Source organism: Trichosurus vulpecula, chromosome 9, assembly GCF_011100635.1.
Source record: "Trichosurus vulpecula isolate mTriVul1 chromosome 9, mTriVul1.pri, whole genome shotgun sequence".
Taxonomy (NCBI): Eukaryota; Metazoa; Chordata; class Mammalia; order Diprotodontia; family Phalangeridae; genus Trichosurus; species Trichosurus vulpecula.
Window position 1 is genome coordinate 143,882,153 of NC_050581.1, and position 20,853 is coordinate 143,903,005.

Below are 20,853 nucleotides of genomic sequence, written 5' to 3' on the forward strand. Positions count from 1 at the left end.
CTGTGCTCTCAATTAATACTTTGAGAATCCCAAGATTCTCCTCCCCTCCTCCAGAATTTTGTCCTATCAGTTACTCATGTGATACATCGTTAATCTCTCCCTTTCTCTTGGTCTCTATCCATCTGTTTACAAACATGCTTAACTCTCACAATCCTAAAAAAAAAAATCCCTTGACCCTTCAATCCCCTCAAACTGCCATCTGTTCTCCCTCTTTCCTTCCCCCATCAGATGCCACCATGACTTACCACCCACTCACTCAACCCCTATAGAAGCTGCTCTCAAAGCAAAGATACTGGCAGGATTTGTGTCCCCTGCTTACCTTTCTAGGATCTTAGATCTAAAACTGAAAGGGACCTTAGCCATCTAATCTAGTCACTTCAGGAAACTGAGACCCAGGGAAGTTAAGTGATTTATTTATCCAAGGTATTAAGTGGTAAAGCCAGAATTGGAACTCAGGTCCTTTGACACCAAATTCACTGCTGTTTTTCTACCATGATAGTTCTGCAAGTATATAGTAAATTCACCTTTCAAAGTTTCCTACTTGTCTGTTTTCTTCCGGCCTTCCTTTTCCAATGTCCTTTCTTGATCACTACCCCTTGCTTGCACTCTCCAAATGAAAAACAAAACCCTTGTAGCAGATATAAGGCATAGTCAAACAAAGCCAATTCCCACATTGGCCATTCTCGAGCCATGTTGAGCCAGAGATGGAACTGGTAAGTAGTTTTTTCTTATTTGAAGCTTCTTACTTGAAATGTCTACTCTGTGGTTCTCAGCCAGTCCAGGGAGAAAAAACTATGTATGGGGGTGCTTGTATGGGAGGTCTAGCAGCTCCGGTATAGAGGCTTGCTGAGCCCTTTTTCAGGACTGCTCATCCACCTTTGGGATCCACCTGTCACCCAACTCTCACCTGTGGCTCCAAGAAGCTGTAGCATACACAGAGGCCACACTCTAGTTAACTGCTCAGCAAACAGGCTAATCAAGTCAAGGGTAACCAGCAAGTCTCAAACCCATTGGTAAGTTAGGGGGATATCTATCCCCAGCATGTGAAGGCATCTCCCATAGTAACGGGCAGATGAGAAAAATTTGTTCATCTATTCTTCCAGACTCACCTCAATGCCTTCTACCCCTCAAAACCTGTGCACCCCCAGTTTCAAACTCTTCCGCCTCTTGATTGATGGCATTTTGTGTCTTGCCTCACACTCATTCTCTCTTCTATATTATGGTTTTTCCATTTCGTGTGTTTTACATGGTCCCCTACTGAATTGTAAATAAGGTCGATGACCTCAGGGACCACATGATAATATCTTTGTGTTTTCCCCAGCACCTAGTGAAATGCTTAATCGGGAGCCAATAATTATAATCAGATTAAGGGGGTAGTGAAAATAGAATGAAGGGGGATGGATGTGGACAACATTGTGGAGATAGGCTATCGAATAAATGGATGAATGAGTGAATAAGCATTTATTAAGCCTGGCCCTTTGCTAGGTAATTAATTGGGCTTGGGAGATACAGAGAGGAAGGAGTCAGAGGTAGCTTTGAGGAGTCCAGACAACTAGAGGGATGGCAGTGTCTTTGAGAGACTTAGAGAAGACGGAAGTTTTAGGGGGCAAGTAGTTTAATTGTGGGGTTAGGGGAAGATGATGAGCACCTTCAGGTCCTTAATCAGTGCTTATTGACTGTGTGCAGAAGTCTTGTCCCAACCTTCCTGTCTGCCTCCTTTCCACTCCATCCACCTCTTCCTGACCTGACCTGACCCTCCTCAAACCCCAGCCCTGGGGGTTTGTACAGAGAAGTACAGAAAAGATTCCACCTGTCTAACTGAGACAAACTGGCTTCTCCCTCCAGGAAACAAGTCAGACCTAAGTGACCTTCGAGAGGTTGAGCTGACTGAAGCCCAGCTCCTGGCCGAGCGTTACGAGATCCTCTGTGCCATTGAGACGTCTGCCAAGGACTCCAGCAACGTGGAGGAAGCCTTTGTGAAGGTGGCCACTGAGCTCATGATGAGGCACGGTGGGCCCGTCTTCAGCGAGAAGAACACGGACAACATCAAACTTGACAGCAAGGATGTGGCAGAAAGCTGGGGCTGTGGGTGCTGATGGCAGTGGGCGATGGCAGAGGGCAGGCCAGGAGGCAGCACTGATGCGAATGGAGTGATAGACAGTGCTAATACTGTAGTTTTCTTTGACCTAATGCTAAGTAGTAGTATTATTGCAATAACTTCTGTCCCAAAATGGGGGACCAATGATTCTGTAGCGGCCAGAGCAGTTATGATTGTGCTTTGCTGCTTTTTTTTTCCTTTTAAAAGGGACATAGTTAAAGCAATCGGGTCTATTGGTATGGCCATAATGCATAAGAGCAAAGTTTCCCTGAAGGAAGGATTAGGGGGCAGGGTTTAGCTTAGCCTCTGAAGTCTCTTCTGGCTCCTTTGCTATAAGGATGACCTGTAGGCTTACTGATTAGTTGACTTTGGTCTAGGTGCAGAAAGGAGGAAGGGAGGCCAGAGCATTCTCCCCCTCTACCCAGCATCCTTTGCCTGTGTCCCTTTAAATCTCACATTTTGGGAGTCATCTAAGCTCCCAAAGTTAGTTGGTGCAACAAGTGGAGAGAATTGTCTTCAGCTCTGAAAGGGAGATGATACCCATTGAGATCTCTGAGGTACCACTCCCACCTTCCTCTGTTTCCACCCATTCGCCCCTGCAAATCCTGATTTCTATCATGGTTATTTTGATCATTCAGACTATAATGAGGCCAAGAGCTTTTTTTAAGTCAGCTACCCAGTGGCCCACCTGGGTGAAGTGGAGTTTGAATAGGGTTTAGGTCCTTTTTTCCCCCCCTTTGGTTTCATACTGTTTTGATTGCTTAGTTGTTTCCAAGTGATTGGTCACTTCACAGTTTTCTTTTCTTGGCCCAAGGTGCAATCTGCCCTTTGCAGGGCCAGCCCTTCTGTAAACAGAATCGGATGAGCAGGGTGTGGTGAGTGCCATCTTGGCACCCATCAGCTCAGCCCAGCCTTCCCTCTCCTCTGAGGACCCAAAGTGAGAGGGTGGGAAGAGTCCAGACTCAGACTTGTTCTAACTTAAAAAGCTTTGCTCTTTTTTCTAGTTCTAAAAACCCCTTTCCCTCCTACCCCGGGGTTTTTCTGAGGAGCAGGTATGGAGTGTAAGGAGGCAAGGCTCAGACAAGGGCAAGGAAGGAGGAATTCAATTGCAATTCCCCCAGACCAGCTATGATCTTGTGTTCTCTTTCTCAGAGGAAACTAGCTCCTGAAAAGGTTTATATTTTTAGAAGAAATGTAAACCTGTCAATTAAATAGAAAGTGAAACTACCCCAGAAGCACAGAGGGATGTAAGGCCCTTCCAATCTGCTTTTTACTCATGGTTAGGGGAGGAAAAGACTCATTATCTTGAGGCCTAGGGATTCAGACTAGAGAACACTTGCAAATTTGCATTGGGAGCAGTCCCTTACACCTCATCACTGAGTCGGTGGCACACAGGAAAGAGATAGGGTGAATGATGGCACCAAACCATACCAGCTACCTGTTAGCAGAACAGTGGGCCTTGGGCCTCCCTGATTTCTAACAAAGTAGGGCCAGAAATTCCCCTTTGCTCCTTCACTGCCACTCTTCAGGAAATGGGAGGCCCTACTAAAAGGTTAGCTTTTTCTTTTCTCCAGACTCAAATCTGCTAAGACAATAAAAAGTTAGCTCATCCTATCTCCAAGTGAAAAATGATTTTAAAAACCCCACCCTCCTTGCGAAATTTATTCCCACTCTTCTGGGCACTGTAGGTCTCTTAAAAATAGCTTTGTGAATCCCTGAGAAGAGTAGCATTGAAGCTGCCTTTGGGCCTCCTCACAAGCCTACTGGTGTCACCGAAAGCTGCACAGAAATGGCCAACCCATCAGGAGTTTTCACATACACAGAATTTTCTCCTTGGCCTTTATCAGCCAAGTTCTATACCCCTAGTCCTCTGCCCTCATGTTTGTCCCTCTCTGGGATGCCAACCTTGGCCTGCCCATCACTGGCTCTCTCTTCTTCCCAGGTATCTGATGTTGCCCTCATTGCTACTAGGTACTGAGCCTCCTCTAACTTTGAAACCTAGCTTCCCTGCCTCTGATTCCTTCAGCACCCTACTTAGAGGGACAGTTTTTAATTTTTAGTCTGTGAGGTTAATGGAAAATAAGAGAAGGCTGTATCTGCTGTATCTCCAGGCCTTAGCTCTTGGGTACCTAGTGAATCTGGGCACATTCTCAGGGGCCTTCTAGAGTCAGAGTGCCCTGTTTTTGTTACCTCTGTGTAGTATTTTGAGGGGCAAAAAACTTACCACTAACTGTCTTCCCACTCTAATAATATAGGCTGCTTTGTGTCCTCAGACCCTTTCTTTGGATTTCAGGATTAGAATTCTCATTAATTCATCCCTGAAGGAGCTAGGCTCTGTGGCATGCTCCTGCCCTCCCTTCTAGGCTAGACCCTGGGGGTGGGTAGAATCAAGCCAGGCTGACTGCCAATATTACTGAGAAATGATAGCAGGTTGGAAGAATGAGCAGCTGCTAGCCTTCAGAAGGGGAATTCTGCCATGCTGAGGTCTGGCCCCGTTCTGGCCTCACAGAAGGCAGCTACACACAGAAAAAGGTAGTGATGATCCCAGATGGAGTTCTGGTAGTTAGCTGAACTTGTCGGGGGTTGAGGGGGGAGGGGTTCTTTTCTCCTCCCAGACTTTCCCCTCTCCCTCCCCCAAGCTCCAGACTTCTCTCTCACAAGCTGCCAACAGGAGGTGCAGGGCCCTAAGATATCTCAACTTTCCCAGAATCTCTACTGCCAAAATCCTGGATTCTGCTCAGTCATCAAATCTTAATGATTCTGAGGATGCTTGTAGATTAACTAGGCTGCTTACCTCTTCAGGATGTGGGGTAGGGGGACCAGGACCTAGTGCCTAGAAACCTTTTTTCTTTCTTGGTCTGGATGATCAGGAAGACTTCTGCATACGCCCAACAAAAAGTGCCTGGTCTCCACTGCACAGAAGTCACCTCTGTCTGGTCCCCAGTACAGAACCAAGTATCTAGACTTCTTAGTCCCTCAGGTAGCATCTGTTCGGAAGAGAGCTGCTCTATCCCAGATCCCTCTCAATAGTGTAAAGTGGGAAGGAAGGGGCTTTTTTTCTGAAAAGGACCCTGCGAGACCCCCACATCCTTGGCTGTTGCTACTACCCATTTGAAGGTGTAAACCTGCCTGCGTGTTGGGAAAGAAAACCACCCAGAATGGGTATCTGGAAGCCAAATCTCCCCCCTCTCTCAGGGTTATTGTGAGGAAAGGGCTTTGCATGAGATGCTGTAACATGGTGAACACAATCATTTCCTAGGACTGAAATGGGACCAATGGTTTTTCCTGCCTATCTTAGCACCTACAGATTACTGTTTCCCTAAACTGGGGAGAGTGCTATTACTCAGACTGTCATCCGCTGTAGAATTCCCCTTTTTTATGAGAGCACAAGTTGAATTTTTGTCAGCTCACAGCCACAGGAGCAGAACCATAGCTTGCTTTCTTCTTCTGTTGATTTCTCAGCCCCTCAACTTTTTCTTTTCAACCCCTACACTGCTGCCAAGTTAGAGTTTACTGTGTAGCTAATTGCATTTGGGCTGAAGAAAGGGCTTTGGTTAAAAATGTATGCCTTGGCTACAGGACTTGGGGGGGGAGGCAGTAGGGGCGTTCCTGGTCGCCTGGGACAGTGAAGAAGGAGGTTTATGGTTCTCTTGTAAAAGAGGGGGAACTCCTGGTATCTGTCATGACTTTTGTGGAGGATGATTTCAGCTTCTTGCTGCTGTTCCCTTAGTTTTGGCCTGGTCTCTTACTCTATTTCCCTTGACATCATGTCTTGAATTTCCCATGCTGAACAGAAGTTAAAGCCAGTTTTTAACTCTCCCTCCTGCCCCCCAAAAAACCCCAGTTTCTACTATTTCAGTGGCACCTCAGGTTTAGAAACTGAGTTACCCTTGTCTCTGACCACTTTCTTGCTTCCCAAATCCAATCAAATGCTAACCCTTCAGCATCTTTCAGAATCTCCTCCATTCCTTTTGGCTCCTGGCACCCCTGCCCCTCTACAGACTTTTTGATCACCTCAAGCCTGGATTACAGTAATCACCTCTTAACTGGGACTCTGCTTCCCTTCTCTTCCCCCTGGGACACATCCTACACATCACTAGATTTATCTTGCTCCAGTCCATCTGATATCATTCCCCTTGATACTCCCCATACTCTTCAGGTTGCCTGCTGAATCAATCCCAGATTCAGCCTGCCATTCAAGGCCTTCCATTTTTCCAGGCTTTTCCTACTAGACTCAATCTATTCCCAGCACTGTTCCTTTACTGATGTTATTTGACCCTGCCTGGAAGTCCCCCTGATGTGTGCCACCCACTGTCTCCATCCATCAAAATCTTAACCATCCTGGAAGGCCCCGATTAAAGGCTACCTCTTTTCCCCAGGTAACAAGACCCCCTTACCCTCCCTTTACTTAGTGGCATTGTGTATTCAAACTTATCAGGTGGTGGTGGTCTTGCATGGATAGCTTTACCCTTTGCAAGGACCCCCATCTCATTTAGCTTTACCCTGGGGCCTACCACAGTGCCACACATTGGTAGGTTCTCAGTGTGTATTAAATGAATGCAATATACAGATCTAAAAGGAATTGGGAAAATTTCATTTCACTTGGGCCTTGGGAAGAGCAGGTGAGAAGAGTAAGGCCTTTTTCTTTCCATCAGCATGGTGTTTACCCATTAGAAACTATTGGGTAACTGCTTAATTAGGTAAACCCCAACCTTCTTAAATGTCCTTCCCTGTGGCACCTCCCCCACCCCCTAGAGTGAGGAGAACCTGTTCTAATCTCTTCCTTGTTTATAAATGACCAAAGAGCAGGGGGAGGGGCTGCTGGGGCCAAGTGCAGCCAGCCAGGCCAGCGGGGGAGGTTTGCTGTTCTGGAAGCAAACAGCCCGAAATGGGCACTGGCTTCTGATGGAATTTCATCTCCAACCAGCTCTGACAGGCCAGGCCAGTTTGGGTTTCAAGTCATAGTTAACGTGACCCAGGGAAGCCTGGGATGCCTTGTCCTAGCGTCATATGGAGGCCTGAGAAACATGGTTAAGATTCTGTGGGTTTGCCTCATTGTCTCCCAGGTGTCTGAACTGTCTAATCTTGGCGATCTGCTGAGATGGCTTCTTGAATGGCCAGGGTTTGCGTGTTATAGTGTATTTAAAATAGAAACTGGAAATTTGGGCATTCTCTACTCTGAAGAGGTAGAGATGGAGATTCATTCCAAGACTGTTGAGGGTTTTTTGTTGTATTTTTTTTTCATTTTTGTGAAACTGCCATCCCCCAAAAAGATCTGCCCTGAATCTGGGGGACAGCAGAGATGCTCCCAGTCCCGTAGCAGTCTTGTCTGTTGGTCCCTCAAGGGCAGGAAGTTGAGATCCAGCATGTATTCTGGATTGCCAATGCAAGTGGGAGGGAAGAAAGCTCTTAATTCATATTGAATTCAATTATTTTATTTCCAAAATTACTTCAGAGATGACAGTGTTGGGTGGGCACCTTTGGGGTCCCCTTTTCTCTCTCTTCTGTCACTTTCTCTGTCTCCTGTAGCTCCTCAGTCACTTTTCTCCTCAGGAGAACACGGGGAACCATTCTTTTTTTGACTTGACCTACCCAGATAAGGCCAAGGCAGTTTGGAATGTGAGGCCTTGAGAGAACTTTGTATACTTTAGTCATGTTTTGATATTTTACCTTTCATCTATTTATGGATTTATAAACTTTATTAATAAAAATGTTTATTTTTAAAAAGATGAAACTTTGCCTTTTGGGAAATTTTAGCCGACCCAGAGTTGCTACACCCCTGTACACCATTAAACAGATTTCATTAAAAAAAAAAAAGCCAACATGCAAAGAGAGCTTTGTTGTTTCTCCACCAACCTTCCCCACTTGCATTAGGTTCAAGCTAACGTAACCACATCCCCCGCCAGATCTTCATTTCCTGCCAGAGGGGGTGTGTGTCTGTGTCTACGTCTGGGTCTATCTTATGGACAGAGGGAGGTAGCATTGTGGCTCTCCCTTCAAGCAAGAAACAGGAAAAAACTATAGTCTAAAGAACCACCAAGGAGTACATAAATTGGGGTAGGGGGCATGGATCTTGGATTTTGGAGTCAAAACAGAATTTTCAAGATAGAGATCAGAGACCCAAAGCCCAGAAATGTTGGCTTGCTCAAAGTTACGCAGACTTTAGGAGATAGAAATGAGACTAGACCCCAAGTTTCCTGCTCTGCGGTCCAGGGCACCTTCCCCTAACTATGTCATGCAGGTTTCTCATCCTAGCTCTGCCAGTGACTCCCTGAATACTTCACTTCTCTTGGTTTCAGTTTTTTTTTTATGTTTAAAACAGAGGTTGGAGCCATAGACCTTTCTGTCTTATTTATTTATTTATTCAGTGATCTGAAGGGTTGGAACCCCACGTTCTGTATTTGTGCCAAAAAGATAAAGGATTAGACATTTTTTAGTCTTAGATGTGACCTGTAACACACTCACTGAAGCCTCGGTTCCTCATTTGTAAAGTGAGAATAAGAATCCCTGCCTCAGGAAAGAGTGAGGATCAGATGAGAGGACAGACGTGACCAGACTAGGATGCTTTACAAATGCAAAGATTTCTTACAATTGTGCTGGTACAGCCATGGCACTCAGGAGCATTGGCCTCAAGATTCATAGGACGCCCAGAGCCATTATTAGTAGTTAGTGAAGAATAAAGCCTCTGGATTTGTTGAGCACTCGGTGGGAGACTGAAAGTAGGACGGTTGGGCCGTCATTCCCTCTACATCCCTTCTCTGAGACTCCTGGTTCCTCCACTGCCTCTAGGGTGGTGGCATATAGGGAGAACATTACCAAAGCTAACATTAAACAAACGATCCTGTACAACCCAGTGAGGGCTCTGGATCTGGAAGAAACTTTAGAGGTCATCGAGTCCAATCCCCTCATTTTACAGATGAGGAAACAGCCCCACAGGGATGGTCCTACAATGAAGGAAAAAGTATTAAGCTCTGTGGGTCAAACACTATGCTAAAAATACAAATATAAAAGCAAAGACTGTTCCTACCTTGAGGAGCTTATATTCTAATAGGGTGAAATAACACCTAAAAAGAGTAGTAGCCAGGGGATGGCGGGTGGCTGGGCCTAGAGTCAGGAAGGCCTGAGTTCAAATCTAGCCTTAAGATGCAGGTTATTCAACCTGCGTCGTTTCTCTTCACTGTAAAATGGGGATAATTACAGCACCTACCTCAGGATGGTTGTTGATGGTCAAATGAGGTAACTGTACAGTGCCTGGCACATAGTAGGCACTTAATAAATGCTCACTTGTTGCTCTAGAACTGCAATGGGGCTTCATACAATGCTTTCAAAGCCATTGCCCAGACCATGGAGATTAGTCTGGAAGTAGGGAGAGAAGTGAAGCGTGGGCAGGGCTTTTGAAATCAGGCTCTTGGGGCAGCTAGGTGGTATAGAGAGTAGAGCACCAGCCCTGGAGTCAGGAGGACCTGAGTTCAAATCCGGCCTCAGATACCTGACACACTTATTAACTGTGTGACCTTGGGCAAATCACTTAACCCTAATTGCCCTGCCTCCCCCCCCCTTGCAAAAAAAAAAGAAATTATGCTCTTACCTACTGGGAAGGAGGACAGCCCAGGATTGGGTAGTGAGGTTTTTTTTACAGACCTTTCTCAGAATCATGCTTTTAAATGCATAAAATAAACTATACAGGATTACAAAAGAAGCCAATGGTACTGAAAGATAGTTATGATTTTTTTTAAATTCAGGTTGTAGTTTAGACTCTTCATGACCCCATTTGGGTTTTTCTTCTCAAAGTTACTGGAGTGGTTTGTCATTTCCTTCATTTTACAAGTGAGGAAACTGAGGCAAACAAGATTAAGTGACTTGACCACGGTCACACAGCCAGGAAGGGTCTGAGACCAGATTTGAACTCAGGAAGATGAACCTTCCTGACTCCAGGCCTGGCGCTCTATCTGCTGTGACACCAGCTCCCCAAGGACTGGGTAGGAGGTCTTACAGAGAATAAAGAGTTAAAACCTCCAGGGCATGGCCTGTTCCTCAGACTGCTGGGCTGTGGAATGGTTGCCTAGTGGGGAGTACATTAGCAGTGAGTGAGAGAGCCAGAATTCCAACTTCAAACCCCTGTGCCTGCTTCCAAGTTCAATCCTCTGAATTTGACCCTCAGCGCACTGTACCATGAAATGAAGGATGGGACCTAGACAATGTAAGTCACTTGCCTGGGGGTAGCCAGCGGGTACTGGCAGAGCCAGCCAGGAGTTAAAACCCCAGTCAGAACACTGATTTCCAGCTCAAACTGGGCACAGTCTCTTCCTTTCATCTTGTCTTCTCCTCCTCTGATCTCCCCAGGCCACCACCCTCCTCCTACACAGCAGGGGCTGAAGGGAAGGAAAATGCCAGCAGACAGTCTCTACAGCCCCTCTCTGATCCAGTGCCCCTTGGGCCCTTGATTCCTCTGGGTTTCTAGGATTAATGCCTCTGGACACTTGTTTGGGGACTTGATTCCGTTTTAAAGTGCTTCCCAAGGACCCTAGGACTGTGTAGGACCCCACAGCACATGTAGCTAAAGTCAGCTAGAAAGAAACCCTAACTCTAAACCAGCTCAGTTTGATTGAACCTGGTTGAGTTTCAGCTGGGTGTGGAAGTGAATAGAGTGCTGGGCCTGGAGCAAGGAAGACTCATCTTCCTGAGTTCAAATCCAGCCTCAGACATCCTAGGTGTGTGACCCTGGCTAAGTCACTTAACCTTGTTTGCCTCAGTTTCCTCATCTGGAAAATGAGCTGGAGAAGGAAATGGCAAACCACTCTAGCATCTTTGCCAAGAAAACCGAGATGGTGTCATAAAGAGTTAGACATGTTTGAAGCAACTGATCAACAGCTGAATTGCATTGCTGATAGCCCCGTCACTTGGTTTGTTCAAGACTAGGCCCTGTGATAGAGAAAGGAGAACAAACTATAAAGGTAAAAACAAAACCCAGCATGAGCTGGGGAAAGTCCCTGGGGGTGCCCTAGCTCAGTCTCCAGGACCTCTTTTTTCCAGGGCTTTGAAGGAAGGGGAACTACCCTGTTCCTCAAAGAGTCTTTGTACACTTTAAATGTTAAAAAAAAAAAAGGCTCTGGAGATGGGAGCCCACCCCCTCTCTCCAGCCACCTGAAGCTCTCTTGGGGTCCAGGTCTCCAAGAAAGTTATCCATGTTAAGATATTCTATGTCAATGTTCTCCTTCTCAGAAGTATTTGTATTTTTAAAAAGCAAAGCAGAGGGTCTAACAGATCTGTGTTTAATTCAAAGGAATGAATCTCAGAAGGGCAATGGGAATCAGTAGATTTTCGTTTTTGGATTTTGGGGGCAATTAGATGGTACAGTGGATGGAGCAAAAGTCTTGGAGCCAGGAAAACCTGTGACCCAGAGCAAGTTAAAAAAAAAAAAAACCTCTGTGCCTCAGTTTCCCCAATGTAGCACCTACCTTACTGGATTGCTTTTAGGTTCAAAACACTATATAAATGCTGTTATCATTCCTGTTGTTTGTTAACAGAAGTAGCACTTTTTAATTAATTGAGGCACACTAGATTATAAAAGAAAACACTATATACTATTTATGTGGGAAAAACAAAAACAAAAACCCCAAAATAGATACATGTACAGTGGAAGTAGAAGTGTCCAGATGGATCCCTGAGTCCAATTCTGCTTCAGTCACTAACCAGTTCTGAGACATTAGACAGAATCTTTCCCTCTTGGAGTCAGTCAACCAACAAAGCATTTATTTTATATTATATATTATATTTTGAGGCAGCTAAGTGGTGCAACGGATGGATACAGCACTGGCCCTGAAGTCAGAAATACTTGAGTTCAAATCCAGCCTCAGACACTTCCTAGCTGTGTGATCCTGGGCAAGTCACATAACCTCCATTTGCCTCAATCTACCGGAGAAGGAAATGGTGAACCATTCCAGTATTAAGAGGGGTTGGGGAAGCCTTAAGCAGTAGTAAGAGGGATGGGGAGGCTTCCTGTAGGAGGTAGGCCTGTTTTCTTCCCTCTAAAATCAGGGGACTAAACCAGTTGATTCCTAAGGTCCCTACCAATTTAAATGTCCTGTGATTTTTATTAAAGCGCTGTTAATGAGAGGGGAATAGCCTTGAGTTGAAACTTCTTTTGAAGAGGACCTAACTGTGGCCTGGGGATCATGACGTTTGAAGGTGAAACCCAACAGGGGGACTTGCCTCAAGGGCTCAGGCTCTCTGCTAGGGTAGGTAGTGGTTTTGCTTTTCATTTTTTTGAGGCCATTTATAGTTTCTGAAAGTTTCCCTTCCAAACACCCGATCCCCATTCACACAGGAAAGGAGTGACACCTGGCAAGCCAGACTCTTTATGGCTTCCAAGAAGATGTCGTTCCTGCCTGAGGCTTTAGGTACTCACAGCTGGATGACAAACGTGTCTTCAGCCCTTTTGACTGGGCACAGTCCAGGAAGAGACTCTTTTGAACAGCCCTAATGGCTGGGGACGGTGAGGTGATGAGAGCCCTCGGCTCCCTTCTACCTCCAGGGTTCCAGACCAGGTCTGGACTTCTCCCAAGCCACCTCCTTTCTATTCCTTGGTGGGGGCCCCAGGGATTGGCCTAGCGTCTCCTTTCTCTACTGCTTTCAGCTAATCTTTCTCTCCTGCCTGGCCCCACTGAGGAACCAAAGGAGATTTCCCAGCTTTGTCCCTCCCTTTCCTTCCCTGAGGCAGACACAGCCCTCTGGAGGTTTTGACTAAACAACAAAATGGTTAGAAACAGTAGGAGAACAGGATAAAAATAACAAACCTGGGATTAAGTTACAGGGTTTCAAGAAGTCTCAGATGTGCCCCACTCCTATCCCCTAAATTATTCCTGGCTTTTATTTTAGCATCAAGAGAAAATGCTTTGAAAACTACACAAATTTAGGGTATTATTTTCTTCACATGGACACAACTGATGCCTTTGATTCCAGCCTCCCCCCCTCCTCTGATCTTCCATAGTACTTATTTGGTATCCACCCTGCTTTACTCTATACATGCTAGCTTTTCTTTTCCCTTTTTTTAAAGAGGTAATCATAGTTAAGTGACTTGCCCAGGGTCACACAGCTAGTAAGTATCTGAGATCAAATTTGAACTCAATCCCTGACTCTGAGGCCAGTGCTATATCGACTGCGCCACCTAGCTGCCCCTAAATTCTAAGTTTAAAAAAAAAAACAAACTTTGGTATATCTTGTCTCCCGGACTCTTGGCAAAGCTCCAGGAGGGGAGGAATGGTGTTTTATTCATTTTTACCCAGCCCTCATTGATTTATTGAAATATAGCTCTGAAAAAACAGGCTTTAAAAAATCCATTGTGTTTCAAATAGAACTACTTGACTAGTCTTCAAACCCAAATCAGTCTGGCTTCCATTGAATGGTCAATAACAGCCCCCAGTCCAAGCCTCCTTTGCTCATGGTTTAGTTTTGGATGGCTTAAAATGAGTGTAAATAGCAATTGTTTTCTATTCCAGCCAGAAACTCTGATTGTCTTCCCCTCCCAGATTGAAACTTTTGTGATGTTAAATTAGGCCATTTTTTTGTTTTCAGTTCTTACCTAGCTCTTAGTCATTGAAGGGGTGCTGCCTCAGGCAGACTGAGACCTGGGAATGACCTTAATTTAGAAAGGCCAAGGTCACCCACTGCATCTCAGCCATCCACAATCTTCTGGACTTTTGTCTTGCCATTGGACTCATGACAGTCTGATGACTTTGCTCAGTTCTGCCTCGCTTAAATACAATTCAGGCACCAGTCAAGACATCACCCGGTGATGCCATTGGTCCCCTTCTAGAACAAAGGGCAAACCATAACAATAATGCTGCCATCATCCTGGAGATCAAGGAAAGACCTGCCACCCTAAATGATGAGGGTTTGGGGTGAGAGGTGCTCGACACCCCAAAGTACCGACACGCCGGGTCCTGCCGAAAGAATTCGACTCAAGCCTTCTCAGCCAAGGGAAGGGATAAAGTTTATTAAGAGTTAGCCAAATAAGCCTGCCCCGAGAGATCCCACCCCTTGCAACGCCTGTAAGGAAAAAGGGCCAGACCCATCTGAGCTAGATTGGTTCTGACCCACCTCAATGAGGCAAGATGGAGATTATATACACAAAGGTTGTGGGAGGGATTGAGGGGTGGCCTGGGGTGACCAGAAGAGGGGTCTAGGGAGGGACTTAAGGATGAGGTCAGACTCCAGGGTGGGGGAAAATAGCTGAAGGCTATATGGAAATGACAGACCATAAAGGGCTAGGGTAACAGAGCTAGGGTATAGATATTTTGATCAGGATTAAGGATGGGAAACAGGATTAAGGGTGGGAAACAGCTGGACAATAGAGGACTGGGCAAGGTAGGCATTTGGGCTTAATGTTATAGCCTCAGGCCAAGGCCAGGTCGAGTGGGAAGATTCAAGGAGAGTTCAAGGATTCAAGGGGTTCCCAGAGACTGTGCCCTCATCACTACCACCACCACCCACCACCTTCTATCTGTCCACCAGCTGCCAACCAGAAGCAGTAAACGAAATTCAGAGGGGTAGAAAGGAGGTAGTGAAGAGGTTTAAAAGAAAAATAATAATGGTAAGGTAATCATAGGTTTTTAGGGGTGCCTGAGACCCCCAAATTCCCCCCTCAAACAAATAGGACCCAAATTCTTTTGGGGTCCAAGGGGATTCCCACAGTCTAAACCCCATCAGTAGCACATGCCAGGACCACTCAGAGATGGAGATGGCTGAAGACTCGGCTAATAACAGCGCTCTCACAATGATGAGGGCCCAGTCTCTGGGAACCCCCTTGAATCTGGAATACAGTCTCTGGGAGCCCCCTTGAACTCTCCTTGAATCTTCCAACTAGATCTGGCCTTCCCCTAAGGCCATAAGCCTTACATTATCATTAGGCCCAAATCTCTACCTAGCCTTGCCCTTTATTGTCCAGCTACTTCCCACCCTTGATACTATCAATATCCATGCCTTCAGCTACTCCCCACCCTTAATTCCATTCTCTTGGTTGCTGGAGTCTGACCTCATCTTGTCCTCCTTAGAACTCCTCCTCAAGACCCTCCCTAAAGCTCTCCTCTACTCACCCCAGACCACCCCTCAATCCCCCCTACAACCTTTGTGTATATAATCTCCATCTTGCCTCCATGAAGACGCTCAGGTTTAATCTAGCTCAGCTCAGATTGAATCTGGCCAGCTTGTGAAAACAGGCGTCACAAAGGGTGGGATTTCTTAAGACAACCCATTATGGCGAATCCCTAATAAACTTTGTCTTTTCCCTTGGCTGAGAAGGCTTGAGTTAAATTCTTTCAGCAAGACCCGGTGTGTCAGTATGGTGGGGTCACGAGCACCCCTAGAAACATATGATTCCCTTACCATCATCATTTTGCTTAAGGGTCTTCAACACCTCGAGCTTTGATTCCAACCTAGCATACCTGCCCCACGTAGCCATCACAGAGGGAATGGAAACCCTAGTAGAAAGGGGGCCCACCATCCCTGCCACCACTAACAACCACAAAAGAATGGACGCTGGTGGTCCCAAGCCCTGAGGAATAGCATCCCTCCCTCACCAAACTGCAGCCCCCCACCCCCCATAGCTCAGAGAAGCAATCCTTGTGGAGATGGGACCTGACCACTCCCACTTCCTTAAGAGCCATTGCTACTAGAAAATTCTCACCCCCAAACTTGATGCTGTGTTAGGGACTGGGGATGCAAATACAAAGAATGAAACAATCTCTAGTGCAGAGAAGGGAAGGGAATGAGCATTTATAAATCACCAGTGTGCCAGGCACTGTGCTAAGCACTTTACAATTATTACCCTTTGAGCTAAGTACTATTATTATCCCCATCCTACAGATGAAGAGACGGAGGCAGATGGAGGTGAAGTGACCTGTCCATGGTTACACACCTATTAAGTGTCTGAGGCTGGATTTGAACTCTGGTCTTCCTGATTCCAAGCCCAGTTCTCTATTTATTGTAGCCTCTACTCTAATTTTTCTTTCAGCCATTCATCCATCCATCCGGCCATTCATTTATTTCCAAAAAGCTGGGACAATTTGCTTTTTGTCTTGAGCAATTTTCATTTATGATTTCTTGAAATAGAGAAAAAACAGACTTTTAAAAAGCCTATTATGATTCAAATGGAGCTACTTGAGTATGCCTTTAAAGCCAAATTACTCTGGCTTTTATTGAACGACCAATAACAGCCCCCAGACCAAGCCTCTGCGCCTCATTGTTTAGTTTTTGATGGCTTTGAGTGTAAATAATAGCAATTGTTTTCTATTCTGATCAGAAACTCTGAGGCTCTTCCCCATCCAGCTAGAAACTTTCCCAATAGTAAACTGGGCCATCTTTTGTCTCAATTCTTACCTAGTGCTTAGTCATTGAATGGGTGTTGCCTCAGACAAAGTGAGACCTGAGAAAGACCTTAATTCAGAAAAGTCAAGGTCACCCACTGCATTCCATTGTAGATCATCTCGACTTTTCTCTTATTGCAGGATTCCAATGACTGGAGGAGAGTGAGGCTGCAAGGACTCTTGGTTTTCTTTTTCTATCCATAGAGGTCAGCATGATAATCTGCATATTATAAATACACACTTATTCATTCACTAGGTATCCTCCTGAATGCTTAGGTCCAGGTCTAACAGATCATCAATATTCAGTAAATGTTTGTTGAATGAATGAATAAATAGGTTATTTATTCCCATTCTTAAGAGCATAGATTTAGCACTAAAAGAGACCTTCCAGAACATCTAGGCCAATCCCTTCTTTTTACAGTTTGAACTGAAGTTGAGATAAGAGCTCTGTACTTAGCAGGAAGACCTGAGTTCAAATGCTGCCTTAAATACTAATATACTGCAAGATCCCCAGTGTAAGAAATGGGAGGAGGAGTTTTGTTTCCACAGAACTGAGGGTGTGCTTCCCCGCCCTCCCCCACCCCAGCTTTAGCAGAGACCAGGCCTCAAGGTCGGTCAGGTGAGAGGTCAGAGGCTTGTGCGCATGTGCATACTTTTTGAGAAGGCAGTCTAGGGAATTAGAGAGGCCAAACCCACTTGAACCAGTTCAAGCTTATCTAGGGTCTGGTCTTGGTCAAGAATCCAGGCCTACTGATTTGCATAATTTGCATATGTTAAAGAGGGAAAGTCAGGGAAGTAAAAGAATATAGTTTAATCCTAAACTAAGACAAGGAACATCTAATTAACTTCACTTTTGCTTCTGTATCCTTATTATCCTATTTACATAAACTGTATAACCTAGGAAAACTATGTAAAAAAACAAAAACTGTAAACTAACCATAACTCTAGCAGGAGTGGAGGGAATGGTTACCCCTGCTCCTGCAGCCATATTAGTGTGAGTGTTCTTATGAACACTACACCCACCCTCTCAAGGAGCGTAATAAAATATTTTCTTCCGCCCACTTTGGTCTTGAATTCTTTGGGTGAGAATGGGCAAATCACATAGACTTTCCTAAGGTCAAGTGAAGGGAAGCAACAGGAAGCAGAAGCTCCCTGGGCTTACTCCTGGATCTTGTCTTGGGGTATCCTGTGATCCCCACAGATTAAGGGATGGCTACCATTTGGTCTTCCTCTGGGAGTCCTGTGGTCTGTACAGCCTTCCCTAAGGATTATCATGGGGTTCTTCCTCAGGACTTTGCCCCTGCCTAGGAAGTCCAGTGATCCCCAAAACCACATTTCTCACACCAGCTAGTCCCTTGAACTGCTCAGCTTCAGTTTCCTCCTTTATAGAATAAAGATAAGATTATACCTAACTTGCAGGGTTGTCATGAGGCTCAAATGAGATAACAAAATGTAAAATTCTTTGGAAATCTTAAAGTGGCACATAGATCCTAGTAATTATTTGAAACCAGATCCTTTGACTCCAAATAAAGGATACTTTCCTTTGGATCTTGATGACTCCTGATTCTCCACCATAACCTAGTAACTAGCATTCTAGTGGAGATTAAGAATGTTTAAAGTAAAATGTCAAAGTCTTTCACCACTAAAGGAGCAGAACTCTGGACTACTTAAGCAGAAAGATACACAGTCTTTCAAAACTCCTAAAAGTTTAGCTCTCTTTAAAAAAAAAAATTTATGAATGTAATGATCACTAGCAAACAAAAATAGTCCAAGATACAAAGAAGAAGAAAGAAGAGGATGGCATAGGACTCTGAACTTCAATTATGTATAGTTTGGGTTTTTTTTTTTAATGTATATTACATTTAACAAAGTAGTGACAAATGTTGTAAAGCAGCAACACCATTGTCCTGCTTGTTCATAGGTTCATTGTTCTAAAGTTGGAAGGAACCTTAAATCCAGCTTTAGCTCTTCTGAGAGCATGTTATAGAGAGATCTGTCCCTTGGGGATACTCCACCCCACCCCACCCTCCACCCCCAGCCCCCAGAGGAAATATATCTTGAGATCACTTTGTAGAGACCTATGGTTTTGGGCTGCAGTCTTCTTCAGTGACTTAATCCTGAAATGGTGTAATTCCCCCAAAGTCTCCTAGAAACTGAAAGCTCAGCTATTTCTAAACTAGATTGCAATGGGAGATACTAAAGATTCCAGTACGTCCTTCCTAAAGACCTCAGTCCCTGTGTCCTCTCCATTAGTCTCTGCCTCCACTGGGGTTTAGCCGGCTTCTTACAACCACACGCTGCTCAGACCCAACCTTCACTCTGAGTCAGGATTTAACTGCCACCTGGATTGTAAGCCCCTCGAAGACATGGACTGGCTTCTCCATCTCTGTCTCTCCCCTCAGTACAGAGTACAGGGCTTTGTGAAGAGTTGGAAGGTTTCTGAGTAGTCTCTTAGTCCAACATCTGCATTTTATTGATGAGGCTAAAGAAGTGAAGGAAGCCAGGAAAAGGATTGGGACTCAAACCCAGGTCTCCTGATTCCTGGTCCAGTGTTCTTTTTGGCACTGCTAGGGAATTTGTAAATATCTGCCTCATATTTTGTTAGATAAATGACTATCCTCCTGTCCCACACCTGGCACACATCAACCAATCAACATGTATTAGGCACACCTACTATGTGCCAGGCACTGTGCTAGGTGCTGAGAGTACCTATGAGTAGGGTCGTTTGGTGGGAAGAACACTGGATTTGGTGTCAGGATAGATGTGACTGGCTACTTACTGTTTGTATGACCTTGGACACATTACCTAACCTTTTCTAGGTTCAAGTTTTCTCATCGCCCTAAAAAAAAAAAAAGTGAGGGGATTGGACTTAATGACCTCTCTGGTGCCCCCACCCCCGTTTGAAATATATAAGGACCAGGGAGGGCCGAAGTCCCAGATTTGACACTGACTGTGTGACCTTGGGCAAATAATAACCTCTGAGGATGTCAGTTTTCTCATCTGCAAAATGGGCAAAATTTGGGCAGAGGTGTGTTGGCAAATGTTTAAGGACCAGCTTTCCAAAAAAAGCCTTTTTTAAAATTCTGAACACTTTTAAGTTTAATCTGCCTTATTAACATTTTAGCCATTACTTTCTTAAGTCTATGCAATCAACGAAATAGTAAGATAAACCCTGATTTTTAGCATTTGCCTTTACTGGAGGTAGAAATGCTTATGCTGAAATTTTAACAGGATTGTGTATAAATTGATCTCATCCTCCTGGCTCTGTTCACTTCAATCTGCATCAGTTCATACAAGTCTTCCCAGGTTTCTCTGAAATCATTCTCTTCATCATTTCTTAGTGTTCCATCACATTCATATACCTTGCCTTGTTCGGGCATTTCTCAACTGATAAGTACATAAGCCCCTAGATTATTAAATTTTGCTTGTTATAACACACATTTGTGAAAGCCTTTTGTGTTAAGATTTCTTGTGTGTATAGTAAATAAATACCTGTCCCATACCGATTTACATTGTACGTTGATTATCCTTCTAATTATTCCCTACTTCAGGAAGATCCTACATATGAACCGAATTAAACTTTAAGTAATTTTCCCCCCAAGGTACCAGGGACGGGGGGGGGGGGGGGGGGGGGGGGACGGGCGGGGGGGGTAATAAAACTCGTCTCATTAGAGGCCAGGATTCCTTAGGACCTGGGTTCAGAGTAGAGCAGAAGGTAGAGGGTACAGCACTTCAACTCTCCTGGGCCCAGCAGTATTTATTATTGTTAGACTGTGAAATGTAGACTGTAGCAAACAACCAGACCAAAGAAAATTAGTATGTTACATACCCTATGACAAAAAGCATTGGCTCTGGCTTCAAATCCTACCTCTGACTTCTACAACCTTGAAAAAGTGACTTAGGGGGCCTCAGTCTCTTCTTTCATAAAATGAGATGGTTGTACTAGATAATTTCTAATATTCTTTCAAAGCTGACTCTTTTTTTGAGTAGATAACACATTGGCTCTTCCTTTTTATTGTTTTTCAACATACAAAGAACAAGAAAGATTATATAAGAAATGATGAATTTCTACGAATGGTTTTTTAAAGTATATATCGCATTTTACAAAGTAGTTACAAAATATCTCTAGCTGTTTGTGTCCCCTTCTATAGTCTTTTTGTTTTCTCCTGTGCATTTAAAAAATGCTTAATTTTTTTTTTTGCCTCCGAATTACTGGCTCTATCTTTCCTTAGATGCCCCCTAGTGGTATGAAAGCTAACTTTAGTGATTCCATTGCCTTCCTCTTCAAAATGGTAACTGACATTTACAGGGCCATTACCAGCAACCAATGTTCATCTGGGCAGAGCAGGACGGAGCTGAGCCTGGAGTCTGGGGGAGAGGAAATGCATCCAA

At 44.7% G+C, this 20,853-nt stretch overlaps 1 protein-coding gene across 1 annotated transcript in view; it reads left to right on the forward strand.

Moving 5' to 3' along the window:
- RAB43 (RAB43, member RAS oncogene family) overlaps positions 1-7,827 on the forward strand; it is a 32,680-nt gene extending 24,853 nt beyond the window's left edge. Inside the window, 1 exon segment of the mRNA XM_036738083.1 lies at positions 1,846-7,827. Within this exon segment, the coding sequence (XP_036593978.1) occupies positions 1,846-2,096 (251 nt within the window). The 3' untranslated portion in view covers positions 2,097-7,827.
- The last annotated feature ends 13,026 nt before the right edge of the window (positions 7,828-20,853 follow it).